The sequence below is a fragment of the Chaetodon auriga genome, chromosome 21 (assembly GCF_051107435.1).
Source record: "Chaetodon auriga isolate fChaAug3 chromosome 21, fChaAug3.hap1, whole genome shotgun sequence".
NCBI lineage: Eukaryota > Metazoa > Chordata > Actinopteri > Chaetodontiformes > Chaetodontidae > Chaetodon > Chaetodon auriga.
The window spans coordinates 302,501-320,000 of record NC_135094.1 but is presented as its reverse complement, the minus strand read 5'-3'; the positions used below and the strand labels follow the sequence as shown (position 1 = coordinate 320,000).

At 48.2% G+C, this 17,500-nt stretch overlaps 1 protein-coding gene across 5 annotated transcripts in view; it reads right to left on the bottom strand.

Annotated features, from left to right (window-relative positions):
* The window catches only part of LOC143339665 (receptor-type tyrosine-protein phosphatase mu-like), a 115,028-nt gene that overhangs the window by 72,012 nt on the left and 25,516 nt on the right, over positions 1-17,500 (bottom strand). For all 5 annotated transcript variants that reach the window (XM_076761021.1, XM_076761022.1, XM_076761023.1 and 2 more), the window contains exons 3-4: positions 2,431-2,598; positions 2,180-2,289 (exon numbers count right to left, since the gene is read on the bottom strand). In XM_076761021.1, coding sequence (XP_076617136.1) covers positions 2,180-2,289; positions 2,431-2,598 — 278 coding nt within the window. The remainder of the gene's footprint in view (positions 1-2,179; positions 2,290-2,430; positions 2,599-17,500) is intronic.

Here is a 17,500-nt window from a genome sequence, read left to right as displayed (position 1 = left end):
TCAGTCTCCTTTTTTACAGTTTATACGCCGCCGTTCATTCTTCTTCTTCTTCTTTGTGTTTGCGTTTCCGTGGTTTCTCGCGCCGGTTGCACTACAGACCGTAGTGTGCCTGCGCACAGCCAATGGGCGTCTTGAACGTCATCACGTAGCATTACGACAGTGTTCATGGGAAATGTAGGACGGACTGTCAGGGGACAAATGACCACGAACTGTAGAGCGGCTCTGACTGACATGATTGCCTAATGCATTACCGGCCAAATTGGCCAGTAGGTTTTTATTAACACCCGCCAATGTGAATTTTAACCCGCATTTGGCGGGTTTGGCGGGTGTTAATTTAGAACCCTGCAGAGCAGCATGAGGTCATCAGGGCGCTCGCTGCTCGCAGTAGTTGCAGTAGTACTACAGTACTACAGTACTACAATAGTATTAATAATACTCTGAGTATGGAAACGCTTTCAAGTTCAGATCAACAGGCTATTGAACTTCAGACTGAGTTTAGGCCTGGCCTAACCCTTTAAGCCGGGTTCAGACCCCCTGAAGACAGAGTCTAAAGTGTCTGACACGACGTTAGTTTGGACGAGCTGACAGAGCGTTTTGACCAGAGGACGAGGACCACGCTGGGTCTTGGATCAGCTTTAGACCAAGTTTAGAACTGGTTCTTAGTTTAGAACTACGTATGGCTTTGGACAAGCCTTTAGAGCAAGTCTAAAAGAGTTTTTCTACTACTGGGCCTCAAATCACATCACTAAAACCAGTTCCAGACTGAAACCTCTACAGCAAGTCAAGACCGAGTTCAGCTGTTCTTTAGACTGACGTCAGTCTGAGTCCAGAAGCAGAGCAGGAACATCTGGATCAGACCAACCTGCCAGCAGCTGATCCTGATGAAGACCACCAGCTGAAACGATGAAGACCCGCTGTCTTCTCCGGTGGTGTCAAAGCCAAGGTGGAGACAGTCTGATCAGTGGGACTGGTGCTGCCCCCCCCCGGCTGAAGTCAACAGCTGTACCTCCTCCACTGCATTCTCTCTGATGGCCAGCAGGAGGAGACTCATCTGGTTGCAGTCAGGTGTGATCGTATGGAAGCTTATGGGAAAATGACCTGATTTATAACCTCAGTTTCCTAATGAGCTGTCATCACGGTGAGTCGGCGGGTTCTCAGTCTGATCCAATCAGGAGAGAGACGCCCACTCGTATCCTCCCCAGCTCCACCATTTTGTCCAAATATGGTCACTTCTGGCTCCTAAACAATGCCAGACCTCCACAAACCAATGAGTGATGGGTTTACACATCTCCTCCTCAATGCACCGTCACTGCAGCGCCCTCCCCACCGACGGCTTCACCCAAATCTAATCTCCACCCAGCTGTGATGAATCCAGTGGAACGCTCTGCTCTCACACCAGACTCCATTTACAAAACGGACGTTTTTCACTCGACAGAGAAGCTCCTCCACCCGACAGACAAAGACCTACATCACCAGCCGCTTCCATTCGTCCACCACTCGCCTCCTGTCCCCTGTCCTCTGTCCTCTTTTCAACAAGTTCTGTTTTTATTGTTTTTATTGGTCGTGTCAAACGTACATGAAATGAATGAGTGAAATATTGAGAACGTTGATCTTTTCTGCAGCGTTAAAGAAGCAAAGCAGCAGCTGTCCTGTTGTTAATGATGTGTGTGCGTGTGTGCGTGCGTGTATACATTCCACAGTCTTATCGCCACGGAAACTGCCGGCATGCACTTCCTGTTGGCGCCCCGAAACAGGAAGTTCTCCTCCCTCCATCCATCAGTCTGTCCTCCTGCTCTCTCCTTCCTCTCAGCTCTGACTCCTCTTCCCTTCATTCTTCTTCTCTCCTTCCTGAAGTTGCTCACATCCCTCACTTCCTGTTTCACTGCTCGCTTGTTTTTCTCTTTCTACCGTGGAGCGTTTCTTTCTTTCTTTCTTTTGTTCTGTCCTTATTCTCTCTCTTCTCCTCGTTCATCATTTTGTCTTTTCTATACTCTCTTTCTTTTGCTTCTCTTTCTTTCCTTCCTTCTCTTCTTGTTTCCCTGTTTCCTTAATGTTAAGGTCAGATTAAAGTCAGGTTAACTGTGTAGGAAATGAATGTAAGTCTATGTAATGTCCCCAGAAATGATGAAAACATTACTGTGTGTGTGTGTGTGTGTGTGTGTGTGTGTGTGTGTGTTACCTGGTAGTAATTAGGCCAGAAGGTGGACACGGCTAGCTCCACCCCTTTCCAGATATGGTAGGCGGGGCCTGACGAATTAAAGACAGGAACACCCAGAGGACTGTTGTTCTCTGCAGGAAAAAAAACACTGTCAACACACCTGAGAGCTCCGCCTCCACACAGACACACCTGAGAGTTCCGCCTCAACACAGACACACCTGTGTTGTAGTATTTGGGTGCAGTACTGTAGCACCATGTTGCAGTATTTGTACCTTTGATGTAGACGTTGAGCGTGGCGGGCGCGGCGCCCTCGCGGCCTCCTGCCTGGTAGAACAGGAAGCTGACGCAGTGTGTGTCATTCTCTTTGAGCGGCGGCAGCAGCAGCTGAGCGCGCTGACCGCCGTAACGACCTGACGTGTTGACAAACAGGAAGGAGGAGCCTGCAGACAGGAAGTGACACCTCATTAACAAGCACGGGGCACACTTTGTGAAAACGAAGAAAACAACATAAAGTTATTTGCATGTTGATTTTTAAATGTTGGATTTCTCGAGTAACAGGTGATCAAAATAAAAGATGAAGAAGAAACAGAGGATGCTGTCAGCATAAAAGCCAGATTTTTAAAAATAGGAGTGACAACATTTCTTGACTTCAGAATAAAAGCATGTGTCTTCTGTGGCCAGCAGCAACAACCAAAGAGCAGATGACATCAGAGACGTCAAAATAAAAGCACATGTATGGTTACCAGATGTGACGAGTGTGTGTGTATGAGTGAGTGAGTGTGTGTGTGTGTGTGTGAGTGTGAGTGTGTGCATCTGTGAGTGAGTGTGTGTGAGTGTGAGTGTGAGTGTGTGCATCTGTGAGTGAGTGTGTGTGTGTGAATGTGTGTGTTGACAAATCTCTCGTTTTTTTGGCAGTGAAAATCTGTAATTGGAGGACTTCAGAATAAAAGTGTGTTGTTTACTTAAAAGGTTTGAAACTCAAAACCCAGCCTCTGTGTGTGTGTGTGTGTGTGTGTGTGTGTGTGGGTTGAAGGGCGTCTCCATGGTAACAGCAGGAGAGCAGTAACAGTGAAACACTGGTGGTTGCACAGCTGTCAGTCACACAGTGTTCAGACTGTTAATGAACGCTAGTCAAACTCTCTCTCTCTGTCTGTGTCTGCCTCGATCGCCCTTGCGGTGCCTTCCCTGACGTCTGTTGACGTTGAATTCGGTGATGTTTGTTTGGATCACTTCACTCCGACCACACACTTCTGTTTACTTCTCACTCAGTTTTAGTTTGTTCACCTCATGTTTTCATTCATGCAGCGTGAAACATGACAGAAACTTCAGACATGTCGACGCCGATGAGCACAAACGGACTTTCAGATGAAATGAAAAGAAAAACTAAAACAAGACAAACACAAGCAATGACAAAAACAAGCAAACAAGCAAACAAACAACACTGCAGAGAGGCCAACAGAGGCCAACAGTTTCCATGAAACAGCTGAGTGACGTCCACGTCACACTGGGAAGACCCACAACCAATGAGACGTCTTCGTCGCTGCCGGCTCGTCCCCTCAAACGGACTGAGACACTCGGGTTAGTCCAGGTCTCTTGGCGAGCCCCGTGCAGCATCGACTAATGTTTTGCTGACACCGCCACGATGCATCGACGACATATCAACCACATGTGCGTGTTGCCTTCAGGGACCACCGGGAAGAACGTGTTAGTCTGGTGTTACTTTTTTTATCAAAAAAAAGTCATCGCTCTGAACTGCTGTTCTGTTCCTGTTTGTAGTCTGGATCTGTTCACAGCGAGTCAAAGAGTCTCCATTAGCAGCCTGCTCAATTAGCTGTTAGCAGCTCCTGTTAGCAGCTCCCTTTAGCAGCTCTTGTTAGCAGCCCTTGTTAACATCTCCTGTTAGCAGCTTCTGTTAGCAGCTCTTGTTAACATCTCCTGTTAGCAGCTCCCGTTAGCAGCTCCCATTAGCAGCTCTTGTTAGCAGCTCCCGTTAGCAGCTCTTGTTAGCAGCTCCTGTTAGCAGCTCTTGTTAGCAGCTCCCGTTAGCAGCTCTTGTTAGCAGCTTCTGTTAGCAGCTCTTGTTAGCAGCTCTTGTTAACATCTCCTGTTAGCAGCTCTTGTTAGCAGCTCCCATTAGCAGCTCTTGTTAGCAGCTCCTGTTAGCAGCTCTTGTTAGCAGCTCCCGTTAGCAGCTCCTGTTAGCAGCTCTTGTTAGCAGCTCCTGTTAGCTGCTCCCATTAGCAGCTCCTGTTAGCGGTGTAAACATGGATCAGACTGGATCACTGTGATCCTGAAAGAAACTTAAATCATGACGAGTCTCGGTTCATCAGAGTCTTCCTTTCAGGAAGTGATGTCACTGAACGATGCGTTTCATGTCTGTGTGTTGTGGAGAAGGAGTCTTATCACCTCCTGCAGTATCTTTGCCTCCGGCTCAGTGCCTTAATGTATTTGTGAGAGGACACTTTGTGTACATTTGAATGGATTTAATTCAGCAGGAGGAGCTCCTCCCTGAGGAGGCCTCAGCCTCCTGCTGAACTGCGCGTTCTGATCTGCTCCATCAGGAAGGGCGAGATCGTGTCCCGATGACGAATCAGAGCAGTTTCACGAATCGACCTTCAGACGTGAAAACCACCGATTTCCTCCACAGAGATCAATTTAACAGAGAGGAGAGTTTGTTTCCAGGTTACAAGTGTGTGTGTGTTCTTTGTTTCTCAGTCATTCAGTTGCTTTTTGTCTCATTTGCTCTTCAGCTCTGGTTCATTGATCACTGATCAATTGTTTCATCTTTCTTTTCTCTTTCTTTCTTTTCTTTCCTCTTTGTTTCTTCTTTCTTTACTGTTTTGTTGCTTCTTTCTTTCTTTTCTTTCCTTTTTTTGTTTCTTCTTTCTTTCTTTTATTTCCTTTTTTTGTTTCTTGTTTCTTTCTTTTATTTCCTTTTTTGTTTCTTGTTTCTTCTCTCTTGCTCTTTGTTTCTTCTTTCTTTCCTTTTTTGTTTCTTCAGTCTTTTCCTTCCTCTTTGTCTCTTCCTTCTTTTCTGTTTTTTCTTTCTTTCTTTTCTTTCCTGTTTTGTTTCTTCTTTCTTTCTCTTCTTTTCTTTCCTCTTTGTTTCCTCTTTGTTTCTTCTTTCTTTCTCAGCCTGTTTCTGTGTTCAGACTTTGTCCTGCGTCTTGTTTCCGTGGATTGTCCGGACCGGTTTGGTCATGTCTCAGTGTGTGAGTGTTAAAATGTGTGTGTGTATACCAGCCGTCTCCGTGGAAACCAGGAATGTTCTTGAACAAACAGAGGTCGAGCTGCACATGAGCGTCAGCGGCTTCCTCCTCGTACATGTGGACATGATCAGGACTGATCAGTTTTCTGGACTTTGAATGTCTGTGTCTCACTTCCTGTTTGAATATTTCCAGGTTCACTCCAGACTTTCACTTCCTCCATGTTGTTTTCCAGAATCTTCAGAATTATTCTGTTTTTTGACATTTAGAGGAATCAGGACATTCCTCGAAATGTTCAAGCTGATGTCATCTTGTTAGCAGCTGAACCATCTGCTGAATTAGCTGTTAGCTGCTCCCGTTAGCTGCCCCTGTTAGCTGCTTTCGTTAGCTGCTCTTGTTAGCTGCTCCCGTTAGCAGCTCGACCATGTACTTACATTACATGACGTATGTGTTGGACAGAGCTGGATGTTTTCCTGAAGCGCCATGAACCTCGAGGGCGAAGCTGCTGCTCCTCTGCGACGATCGAACCCTTCGATCGAGGAGTCGTTTCAGGCGTTTGGGTGCAATGACGATGCATCAGAAGAAAACTTCAAATCATGATGTTTCTCAGTTCGGCTGAGTCTTCTTCTGTGGATTCCTGGAGGTTTATTCTGATTGGATAACAGAGATAATGACCAGGAAGTGACGTCACACTGAATGTAATAACCAGGGTTCTAAATTAACTTTTTTGATCACCAGCCAATGTGGCTGGTGACCTTCTAAAGTTACCAGCCAATCAGAATTTCCACTAGCCAAATTTTTTCCCGGTGAAAATAAGAGATTATGAGTGCCACTGAATGCGTGTGATCATTTTATTTACATTGTTGGCATGAAAAATGCACAGAAAGTACAACACATGAAACAAAATATACACAGAAAGTGCAAACATTTAATTTATACAAACAAAAAATGCTGTCAGGTTTATTATTTTATAAAAGACATTTTTCCAGTATTTAGTATCATTACATTCCTAATAAAATGTATTTTTCCTTTCAACTTAAAGTGTTTCTGCCTTCCTTCTTTAATAAGAAATATATATAAGTAACAGCCATGACTTAAACACTTGCATTGGTAATAAATTGAATTATGTATGTACAACTAGAAAACACAAACAGTGCAGCAGTCAGTACTGCAGACTCCTTCGGCTCTCCTGATGACTTCGGGCACTCTCATGGTCCTTTACTGCCTCCACTTTAAATTATTAGTCCCCACCACAAAATTATTCGTCTTGTTTTTTTCTTTCGTGTACAGGCGGCAGTCCTTACAAAACATGACGGCATTTTCGTGATCAAACACAAGCCATTCACGCCCTGTCAGCCATTTAGCGTTAAACTTTCTTTTCTTCGTTTCGCACGCTTTGTCGACATTCTCATCCCCTGCCTCCTTCCTCTTCTCCCCCCAGACGTCTGTCCCAACCACGCATTTAGTTTAACTTTACTTTTTACTTTTAGCTAGCTCAGTCTCCTTTTTTACAGTTTATACGCCGCCGTTCATTCTTCTTCTTCTTTGTGTTTGCGTTTCCGTGGTTTCTCGCGCCGGTTGCACTACAGACTGTAGTGTGCCTGCGCACAGCCAATGGGCGTCTTGTACGTCATCACGTAGCATTACGACAGTGTTCATGGGAAATGTAGGACGGACTGTCCGGGGGACAAATGACCAAGAACTGTAGAGCGGCTCTGACCGACATGATTGCCTAATGCATTACCGGCCAAATTGGCCAGTAGGTTTTTATTAACACCCACCAATGTGAATTTTAACCCGCATTTGGCGGGTTGGCGGGTGTTAATTTTTTCGAACCCTGGTAATAACCATTGGTAACAGATTGACTACAATGTTCTTCCTGTTTCCTGCTGCTCATCTTCCTAATTCCTCCTCTTCATCCCTCTTTCTGTCACTTCAACTCACATCTCTTTGATTCATGAGGTTTGTTCATTCAGTCTTTTTATTCGTTTCAGGTTCACGTTTGCTTTCCTTTCACTGGTTTCACTGGAGACAGTAATGGAGACGTAACGGGAGCCAACCATTGGTTCGTTTATCGGCAGCCGGCGTCAAAGGGGAGCGAGTCTGAGGGCGAGGAGGAAGAAAAGACGGAAAACAGAAAAACAAACCGCTCATCTCGGTCGTGTCTAGGCGTTCCTCTCTCTCGTTAACCTCCCACCCTTCTCTCACCTATTGGCCAATCACACATGACCCCTGCCATCTGTAAACCAATCACATCAGACCCAGCTCACAAACACACACACAGATGGAGGGGGGTAATTCTATTACCAGAGTTATATTGAAACGTGAGGAGAGGCAGCTGCAGCGTATTGAGAAGATTTACACAAACAACACACACACACACACCAGCAGGAAGAGTGTGTGTGTGTGTGTGTGTGTGTGTGTGTGTGTGTGTGTGTGTCTTTCCTGTCTTCCTGCAGTGACTTCAGGATTCGACTGGAAGTTAAAATGTCTGAAAACATGAACCATTGAACGGGGGGTAGGGGGGGGGCTGGCACGTTTCTGCGTTTTACTGCCTGTAAATTTAATATTTTTATACAGTGTGCGAAATACCCGTCAACATCCGGGGGTCCCCGTCTCCTGATTGTTGCGCAATACCTAAATTTTCTCAATATGCAGTAGGCCTATAACATTACAATATTTCATGGATGTAAGCCAAGACAGTCAGTCTATAGCCTACATGACAACACACACACACACACGCACACACTTAACAATTTTTGATGATCCGATGATATAGTATTCGTAAAGCAACGCTGACATGGGAGGCTGCACTGGCTAAAGTTGTCTGGACATTGTTTAATAACAAGGAGAGGCAAAGTTGTGCATTACAGTGCAGACAGGACAATAATTGGCACCAATCTGGCGTCAGGTACAGCCAATCGGAGACGGTCGGTGCAGTCGCACATGAGAGCCTGCAGAACGACCGATCGTGACATTTAACCATCCACCTACAGCACATACGATCACACAGAGACATCATTGAACACGTACACAAAGCACATTCGTCTAACCGTGCAAACAGGCCACCTCTCAAATGGAAAAAAGCACCACGGCGGATGCTCCCTCCCTCTCTCCCCCTCTCTCTCTCTCCCTCCCTCTCCCCCCCCCCTCTCTCTCCCTCCCTCTCTCTCTCTCTCCTCCCTCTCTCCCTCCCTCTCTCCCTCCCCTCTCTCTCTCTCTCCTCCCTCACTCCCTCCCTCTCTCTCTCTCTCTCCTCCCTTTCCCCTCCCTCTCTCTCCTCCCTCTCTCCCTCCCTCCTTCTGATTCTGATTCTTCTCTCTCCCCCCTCCCTCTCCCACTCTCTCTCTCTCCTCCCTCTCCTTCTCTCTCTCTCCCCTCCCTCTCACTCTCTCTCTCTCCTCCCTTTCCCCTCCCTCTCTCTCCTCCCTCTCTCCCTCCCTCCTTCTGATTCTGATTCTTCTCTCTCCCCCCTCCCTCTCCCACTCTCTCTCTCTCCTCCCTCTCCTTCTCTCTCTCTCCCCTCCCTCTCACTCTCTCTCTCTCCTCCCTTTCCCCTCCCTCTCTCTCCTCCCTCTCTCCCCTCCCTCTCACTCTCTCTCTCTCCTCCCTTTCCCCTCCCTCTCTCTCCTCCCTCTCTCCCTCTCTCCCACTCTCTCTCTCCCCTCCCTCTCACTCTCTCTCTCTCCTCCCTTTCCCCTCCCTCTCTCTCCTCCCTCTCTCCCTCTCTCCCACTCTCTCTCTCTCCTCCCTCTCCCCCTCTCTCTCTCTCCCTCCCTCTCTCCCTCCCCTCTCTCTCTCTCTCCTCCCTCACTCCCTCCCTCTCTCTCTCTCTCTCCTCCCTTTCCCCTCCCTCTCTCTCCTCCCTCTCTCCCTCCCTCCTTCTGATTCTGATTCTTCTCTCTCCCCCCTCCCTCTCCCACTCTCTCTCTCTCCTCCCTCTCCTTCTCTCTCTCTCCCCTCCCTCTCACTCTCTCTCTCTCCTCCCTTTCCCCTCCCTCTCTCTCCTCCCTCTCTCCCTCTCTCCCACTCTCTCTCTCTCCTCCCTCTCCTTTTCTCTCTCCCCCCTCCCTCTCACTCTCTCTCTCTCTCCCCCCTCTCTCTCTCTCAATAAAATACTTTACTTTTTTTTTTTTTGACAAAATTTGAGACCCCCTTCAAATTTGCTTCTGAGGCTTTCAGGGGGTTAATCGGGGGGGTTGAACCCCCCAGACCGCCCGGTATTTCGCACGGTGTTTTTATATAAAACACAAACTAAAAGGTTTGAGCAGCAGGAAGCTGTTTGTTGACCAACAACCATTTTATTTCATCAGTAAATACGACAAACGGACCCATTATGGACCCCTTTAATGGTTCATGAACGCACCGTGTGGAGACAGCGGACACGTCCACACGTCTGTCCAAAACCAGAAGTCTGTCAAATACTCAAATGAGCCTAATTAGCAAGTTAGCTTTTCATATTTCCACTAAATGAACCACCTTGTCTGTTTGTTTGTTTGTTTGTTTGCCTCCTGGATCCTGAAGAGGAGTTTTGGTTGAACTGTGTTTTGTACGGAGCTCTGACGCCTCGTTGGCGGAGCTCTAAGGGCGTTTGCTCGTCGTCACAATGGAATCGACAGGTTTCGAGCGTTGACACGGACAGATGCTCGTGAAAATAAGGTGACTTGTGGAAAGAAAGATCTGAAGAGATCATTGGATCGTTCGGCCCACGAGCGTCCTTTTCTTGTTCTCTTTTTGTTCTCTTCTTGCGGACAGCCGCTTCTTCAGAGCATTGTTCTCTGTTGATGGCGCCCAGCTAACAGTTTCCCTCTGCTTCCTGTCTTTGTGCTAAGCTAGGCTAAGCTAGCCACAGACTGGAAGCTGATATCCATCTGACGCTGCGCAGACACAGAACAAGAGGATTTAACAAAATGTCACAGAGTTTAGTTTAACCAAGCGGCCAATAGGGAGCCAGCATGTCAGTGTGACCTCTCTGCTGATTGGCTGGATTAGAGTCACCGTCGCTCTGTGTGTTTAAACTCCCTGAATGAGGCTTTAATTGGTTTTGGCAGGATGCTGATAGTGGCTTCATACTGGACACACACACACAAACGCACACACACACACACACAAACGCACACACACACACACACAGCCGTGTCATGTTCAAAGGCTGCATGAATCTCCTGCATGCCGACACGCTGATAAACCCTTTAACACACTAATTAACCCAGACACACACACAAGCAGAGGTACGACACACACACACACACACACACACACACACACACACACACACACAGAGTCAGTTTTCTATTATTTATCTGCCAAACAAAGTTCAGAACAAACACACCGACTCGCTCTTGTTCACCTTTAAACACTGTTTACCTGTTGGCTGCTGCTCAGTGTGTGTGTGTGTGTGTGTGTGTGTGTGTGTGTGTGTGTGTGAAGCCTGTTTTTAGTTTAAAGAGGCAAAGTGTGTTTCTGTGTTTGTTCTGGTTTGTGTGTGTTGCTTCCCGCAGGTTGTATTTTTTAACACACACACACACACACACACACACACACACACACACACAGTGAAGCTTGAAGGCAAATATAAATACAACACACACACACACACACACACACACACACACACAGAAAAGTGGTTTTGACCTCCAGGTCTCTTTAACACAGAAAGGCATTGTGGGAGTTATCACACAACAGACAGAGTGAGTGTGTGTGTGTGTGTGTGTATGTGTGTGTGTGTGTGTGTGTGTGTGTGTGTGTGTGTGTGTGAGTGTGTTGTATTTATATTTGCCTTCAAGCTTCACTGTGTGTGAGTGTGTCTGTGCGTGTGTGTGTTTACTGTGTACAGCTGGCAGTGAGCTGATAACAGCCCTATTAGAAATATTAATATACCCTGAACCCCATGGAGACACACACACACACACATACACACACACACACACACACACACACACACACACACTGATACACCAAAGGCATCTCCCTCTGTGCACGTGTGTGTGTGTGTGTGTGTGTGTGTGTGTGTGTTCCCTCTGGTCATCCCTGATTGGAGCAAATCAATTAAAAGGCTGAGAGCGTGGCACTTCATTGGCTGACAGCTGAGACTGACAGCTGGGTGTCCTGCTCGCCTGAGGAACACACCGACTGGAAAAACACAGCAGCAGAAGAAGAAAGAGGAAACATGGAGGAACAAAGAACTGCACAAGAACCTTCAAACACCAGCGAACAGAACAGAAAGAACTTCAGAGAACATTCAAACTGTGGAAGAGAACATTCAGACTGTGGAAAAGAAGAGAACATTAAGACTGTGGGTGAGAACATTCACACTGTTAAGCAGAGGGTTAACAGCAGGGTTCTCCTGGGTCTCTCGTAGTGGAACACTGTGATGGTGCAGGTGAGGTGTGGACAGTCTTGGACGGTGAGGACTGTATTTGGACCTCCAGTGAACTGAGTGGATCCCAGTCTGAGGCTGCGTTACACTGACTGAAGTTATCGTGTTTTGGGTTCTTGTTCATGAATGATGGAGACAAGGCAGCTCACTGCCGTGGTGAGCTGGCTTGTTGTGGAAGGATTTACCTGTGGCAGCCCTCACCTGTGGACCTGTGGCGATACACCTTGTGTCATGGTTTCCTGCACAGGATGTTGGAGCTCAGACTTCCTGCGTTCTGACAGAACGTGGAGCGAATTTCAGAGGAGGAGCAAACTGACCGCATGTCCGTGAAGATGTCTCAACGTCAGCGACAAACCTGTGTTTGTCCAGAAGCTTCAAGGATCCGCGTCGTAAACGTGAGACGAGAAAGAAAGGAAGCAACAGAAACGAGTCTGAGGCCGAGCGCGACACAAACACGGTTGCAGCGTCCGTCGCTACCTCGCTCACAGCTAACATCTGTGCAGCGGAACCAGCGGAACCGTCCAGCCCTCAGATTTAAAGCAACGACGCGACGAGCTCTACAACAAAGACGATGCATAAAAAGACAGAATGAGCACCGAACAATGAACAAGGTGAGGAGCTCAAAGTGGAACGTCCAAACGAATCAGTGGAGGTGAATCCACCTCCCGGACGCCGCCGGCAGACCCGGATGAGGACGGGACTACGTTACAAAGCCGGCTGCCACTGGATCGAACATATCCCATGAGCTTCAGGGAAGTGCTGCTAACAAAATAATGATCTTTACCTTTATTATTTTAGGGTTGTGCTAACAGGAAACACCCTTCATCAGCTTCACCTGCAAACCAATGGTCCCCGTCATGTCGGGTGGAGTCAGCTGTCAGCTGAGTTCACGAAACATATCCACGCCGTCAGGGTTTGGTTTCGGCCTCTGACACTGATTCTCTCTGCGGTCTATTTTTAACTGACGGTGACCAGACGCCTCAAAGATCAGCAAACCCAAGTCAGAAGAACAAAGCTGCTGCAGATGGATTCGTTAGGACGTTCAGAGTATGAAGTGCTGATAATGTGAGTGGATCATGTGCTAATGCAGAGAAAACAGAGCAGATCTGAGCTTTGCTCACAGCCACCGAGTCCTCAGCTGCTCGTTCTGAAGCCGTCTGCAGAAACAAACCGCTAACGAGTCGGAAAGTCACAGAAGCAAATCAGCAAGAGGAAAATATTCACCGTCCAAAGCCTGTAACAGTGTGTGTGTGTGTGTGTGTGGCAGTAAAGGGTATTAGAGAAGATTACTGTTGTTCACACTGACAGCAGAGAGAGGGAGCGAGCTACATGGTTCAGATTAGATTGAACTTGTACCATTTATAAGAACATTAAATGGAGCCTGCAATCACTGGTCAATCGATGCCTGACTGCTGCTCAGTGTGTGTGTGTGTGTGTGTGTGTGTGTGTGTGTGTGTGTGTGTGTGTGTGTGCGCGTGCGTGTGTGTGTGCCTGTGTTCGGTGCAGTATTAAACCAGACGAGTTACAGCAGAGAAGAGCATCTGTATTGAGTTTTTTCCAGCTCGGCCCTCCTGCTCCCTCTGAGTGAGAACACATGCAGAACTACCATTTAAAAAGAGTCTATTTTAAAATAAATGTCATGGATCTTCATGTGTGGCCTGATGCATGTTAAAGTCCTGCTAGCGCCCCCTACAGACTGCGCTCACAATCACACCTACGACGGTTTCAACAATCAGGTCCATCACACCAGAAACTGGAGCAGAAGAGAACACAGAATGACGTGCTGGAGCTAACCGCTAAGTGCTAACTCACAGTCAGTCAAAAAAACTCCAGAGACTCTGTCCACTGTTCTGTTTCCTCCCTCTGACACAAAGAGACGATGCGTTCATGTCCTCCTGTCCTCTGCCCGAGCACTGGTGCCACTCGCTCTCACGCCCAACACGTCACATGTGGACGCTTGGTCTGGACTGCGTGCCGTCACATTTTAAGACTGGGTACAATAGTCCAATAGAGGACAGGAACCAGTCCAGCAGACTGGTGCAGACAGCCTGTTGGGACGGGTCAGACCAGGACCAGGACCAGAGCAGCAGACCGGGTTTCTGTTATTTTAGTCAAACCACGATCTTTTCCTCAACTCGACCAAAGTGTTTAACCCTGTTCTGCTCTCAGGAAGCTTTATTTTGAAGGTCGGTATTGCATGGTAATTATTGCTAGCTTGACCACAGAGCCCCTAAACAGTGACACACAGGTTCTGAGAAGCCTCCACATGTGACTGTTAACTGGTGTTACTGGTGTTACAGACCCGTGCCAGTTCAAGTACACACACACACACACACACACGTTCAGTCTAAATGTGGTTCAGTGACTGTTGTCCTTTAGGTCACATGAGCACGAATAACTGAAACACTGCACACAGTACTACTACAACTGCACACACACACACACACACACACACACACACACACTCACTCACACACTCTGCCTCACACACACACACCCTCTCTCAGATAGAGTATCAGCAGCTGCCCACAGATCTTAAATTGCAGTTGGAGTCCTGCCGTCACACACACCCTGCTCCATCTGTCTCTCTCTCTCCCTGTCTGCCTTCACCTCGCTCGCCCGGCCTCTCTGTGGTGGAGGGTTAGTTAGATTTAAAGGCCTGCCTCGCCCTGCTCACTGCTCCACATATCAGCCGGGAGGAGACCCAAGTGTGTGTATGTGTGTATCTGTGTGTGTGTGTGTGTGTGTGTGTGTATCTGTGTGCGTGCGTGTGTGTGTGTGTGTGTGTGTGTGTGTGTATCTGTGTGCGTGTGTGTGTGTGTGTGTATCTGTGTGCGTGTGTGTGTGTGTGTGTATCTGTGTGTGTGTGTGTGTGTATCTGTGTGTGTGTGTGTGTGTGTGTGTATCTGTGTGCGTGTGTGTGTGTGTGTGTGTGTGTGTGTATCTGTGTGTGTGTGTGTGTGTGTGTGTGTGTGTGTGTGTGTGTATCTGTGTGTGTGTGTGTGTGTGTGTGTGTGTGTGTGTGTGTGTGTATCTGTGTGTGTGTGTGTGTGTGTGTGTGTGTGTATCTGTGTGTGTGTGTGTGTGTGTGTGTATCTGTGTGTGTGTGTGTGTGTGTGTGTGTGTGTGTGTGTGTGTGTATCTGTGTGTGTGTGTGTGTGTGTGTGTGTGTGTGTGTGTATCTGTGTGTGTGTGTGTGTGTGTATCTGTGTGTGTGTGTGTGTGTGTGTGTGTGTGTGTGTATCTGTGTGTGTGTGTGTGTGTGTATCTGTGTGTGTGTGTGTGTGTGTGTGTGTGTGTGTATCTGTGTGTGTGTGTGTGTGTGTGTGTGTGTGTATCTGTGTGTGTGTGTGTGTGTGTGTGTGTGTGTGTGTGTATCTGTGTGTGTGTGTGTGTGTGTATCTGTGTGTGTGTGTGTGTGTGTGTGTGTGTCCATTGGGACAGAAGCTGTTTGCTCTCTGATTGCCTGAATTGGCAGCAATTAGTCACACAAAGCTCCTCTTTATTGAAAATAAAGGAGGTGACAGACTCCTCTCCTCTCCTCTCTTCCTTCTCTCCTCTTCGTCTCCTGCTCTCCTCTATTCTCTATCCTCCTCTCTCTTCTGTCTCTCTTCCTCCTCTGTCTCCTCCTCCTCCTCCTCCTCCCTCTCCCTTGTCCTCTTCTCCTCCTCTTTCCCCTCACAGGCCGACCGGACAGGGTGTGGAGCGGTGCGGAGTCCAGTCCGGCAGCCGCCTTGTTAGCACAGATTTGATCATTTCACCAGGTGACAGTCATGTGGTCCAGGACAGGCTGGATTCAGCCAATCCCTGTGCAGCGAGGGATAAGACGGGGTTGTCCTAACTACGAGGCTTGGCTATGGTATGTGCAGGTGGAGAGTGGTCTCAGTGGTCTCTCACAGCAGGGGTCCATCAGTTTTGATCGTCCTCTTCAATATCTTTTCTGCAGCCAGGAGGACGTTTGAAGTTTACAGGTTAAGATGTCCCAGTACAGAAAGGCCTCATCTGCACAGGTGAACTGGGCAGACTGAAGCTTTGCTTGTGGGGCAGTGCAGGATCAGGCAGTGTCCAGTCTGTCTGGAGGACTTGAGTTGGGGAAGGAGGAGCTGAAAATACTGTATTTTTGGACAGTGGTGGTTGGAGAACTTGGAGGGGGTTGAGGAGAAAGTGTGCTCATGGTTGTATTAATGGAAATGGTTGCTAGCCCAGTTGTCATATCGGGGTTCTGGTTCCCAATAACTTGGTCTCCTTTGGACTGTTTGGCACAGACTCCTTGCTCTGAAGTCACCACGAGGCCTGATAGACCATATTCAGAGAGCCATCCTGGACTTTTCTGGTGTGGTCAGCACTGAGCAGGAACATCCAGTCCAAAACTGACTCTGGACTCAAAGACTGCCTCACACCTGCAGCCCGAGGCTCGATACAGCTCGACGGCTGCTGAGGAGGAGGAGGAGAGCCGGGAGTGTTTGATAAACAGCTTTACATTTATCCAAATCCAAACTTATCCAAAGTGACAAACATATGAATTCACACACCGAAGGCACAGCGCTGGGGTTCAGTATCTTGCCCAAGGACACTTCAGCATGTGGACTGCCGAGGCCAGGGATTGAACCACCGACCTCCTGATTGGCGGACGACCGCTCTACCTCCTGAGCCACAGCTGCCCCAGATCAGCTTTATTTCTTACAATCTGAGGACTTGACTGACACCTCACTGCCATGCAGGGCGGCAGATTTTTAGGACCCCATGAGACACAAATGAGGTTGTCTGAGTAACCTTTATTTTCTAAAAACCTCACAAAGACTCAAACACTGCAGCGTGCGGCCCGTGAGCCGGTCTCAGAGAGTCTGGCCGAACTGTGTCGTCTGTGGACGCCCAGAGAGAGAAGAGCAACATCAGCGTAAGCAGGCTGATCAACAGAGTGCTGAGTCCCTGAGATGTGAGTCCAGTTTCCCTCTCTGTCCATCACCCCAGCTGTGGGGGAGTGGCAGGAAGGAGGTCACCTGCTGTCCCTCACCTGGACTGGTAGGCTGGCTTTTTCGTACAGACCTTTCCCCTGAGGGCAGCTGGAGGTCCCTGCTCAAGCTGCCCATTGAAAAGACAGCAGACCTGTAGTGGAGGGTGGTGCAACAGGCCCAAACTGCACCTTGATCCAGAGCTGGGGGAGGGGAGTATTTTCTGTCCTCGGACCCTGGTGCGTTTATGTGTTCCATGTCCTCGGCTGGACGTGCTGTTTGAGCTTTTAAGAAGGTGGTTTCGGGCTTTCGGAGGGGACTTTTCTTTTGGTTTGTTCATCTCCAGAAAACCACGCATGGCTGAATTTTTAAGTTCTGCCAAGTCGGCCATCTGGCTGACACGCTGGCAGCGTGGAGTCGCTGTCGGTCCTGCAGGGACGCCTGAGGGTGGAGCAGGTCTATCGTCAGATGATGAACATGGAGGCACTCAGTCCTATCGGCGTGGTTGGACAGCTGTGCTCTGAATGCTTTTCCTTTGTGACAGAGATCTGGTTTGTCCTCATATCGGTTCAATAAAGGGACTTTGAAAGCCAAACCTCCTCTCCTCCTCTCCTCTCCTCTCTTACCTCCTCCTCTCCTCTCCTCTCTCACCTCCTCCTCCTCTCCTCTCCTCTCTCCTCTCCTCTCTCCCCTCATCTCCTCCTCCTCCTCTCCTCCCCTCTCTCATCTCCTCCTCCTCCTCTCCTCTCCTCTCCTCTCTCACCTCCTCCTCTCCTCTCCTCTCTCCTCTCTCCCCTCATCTCCT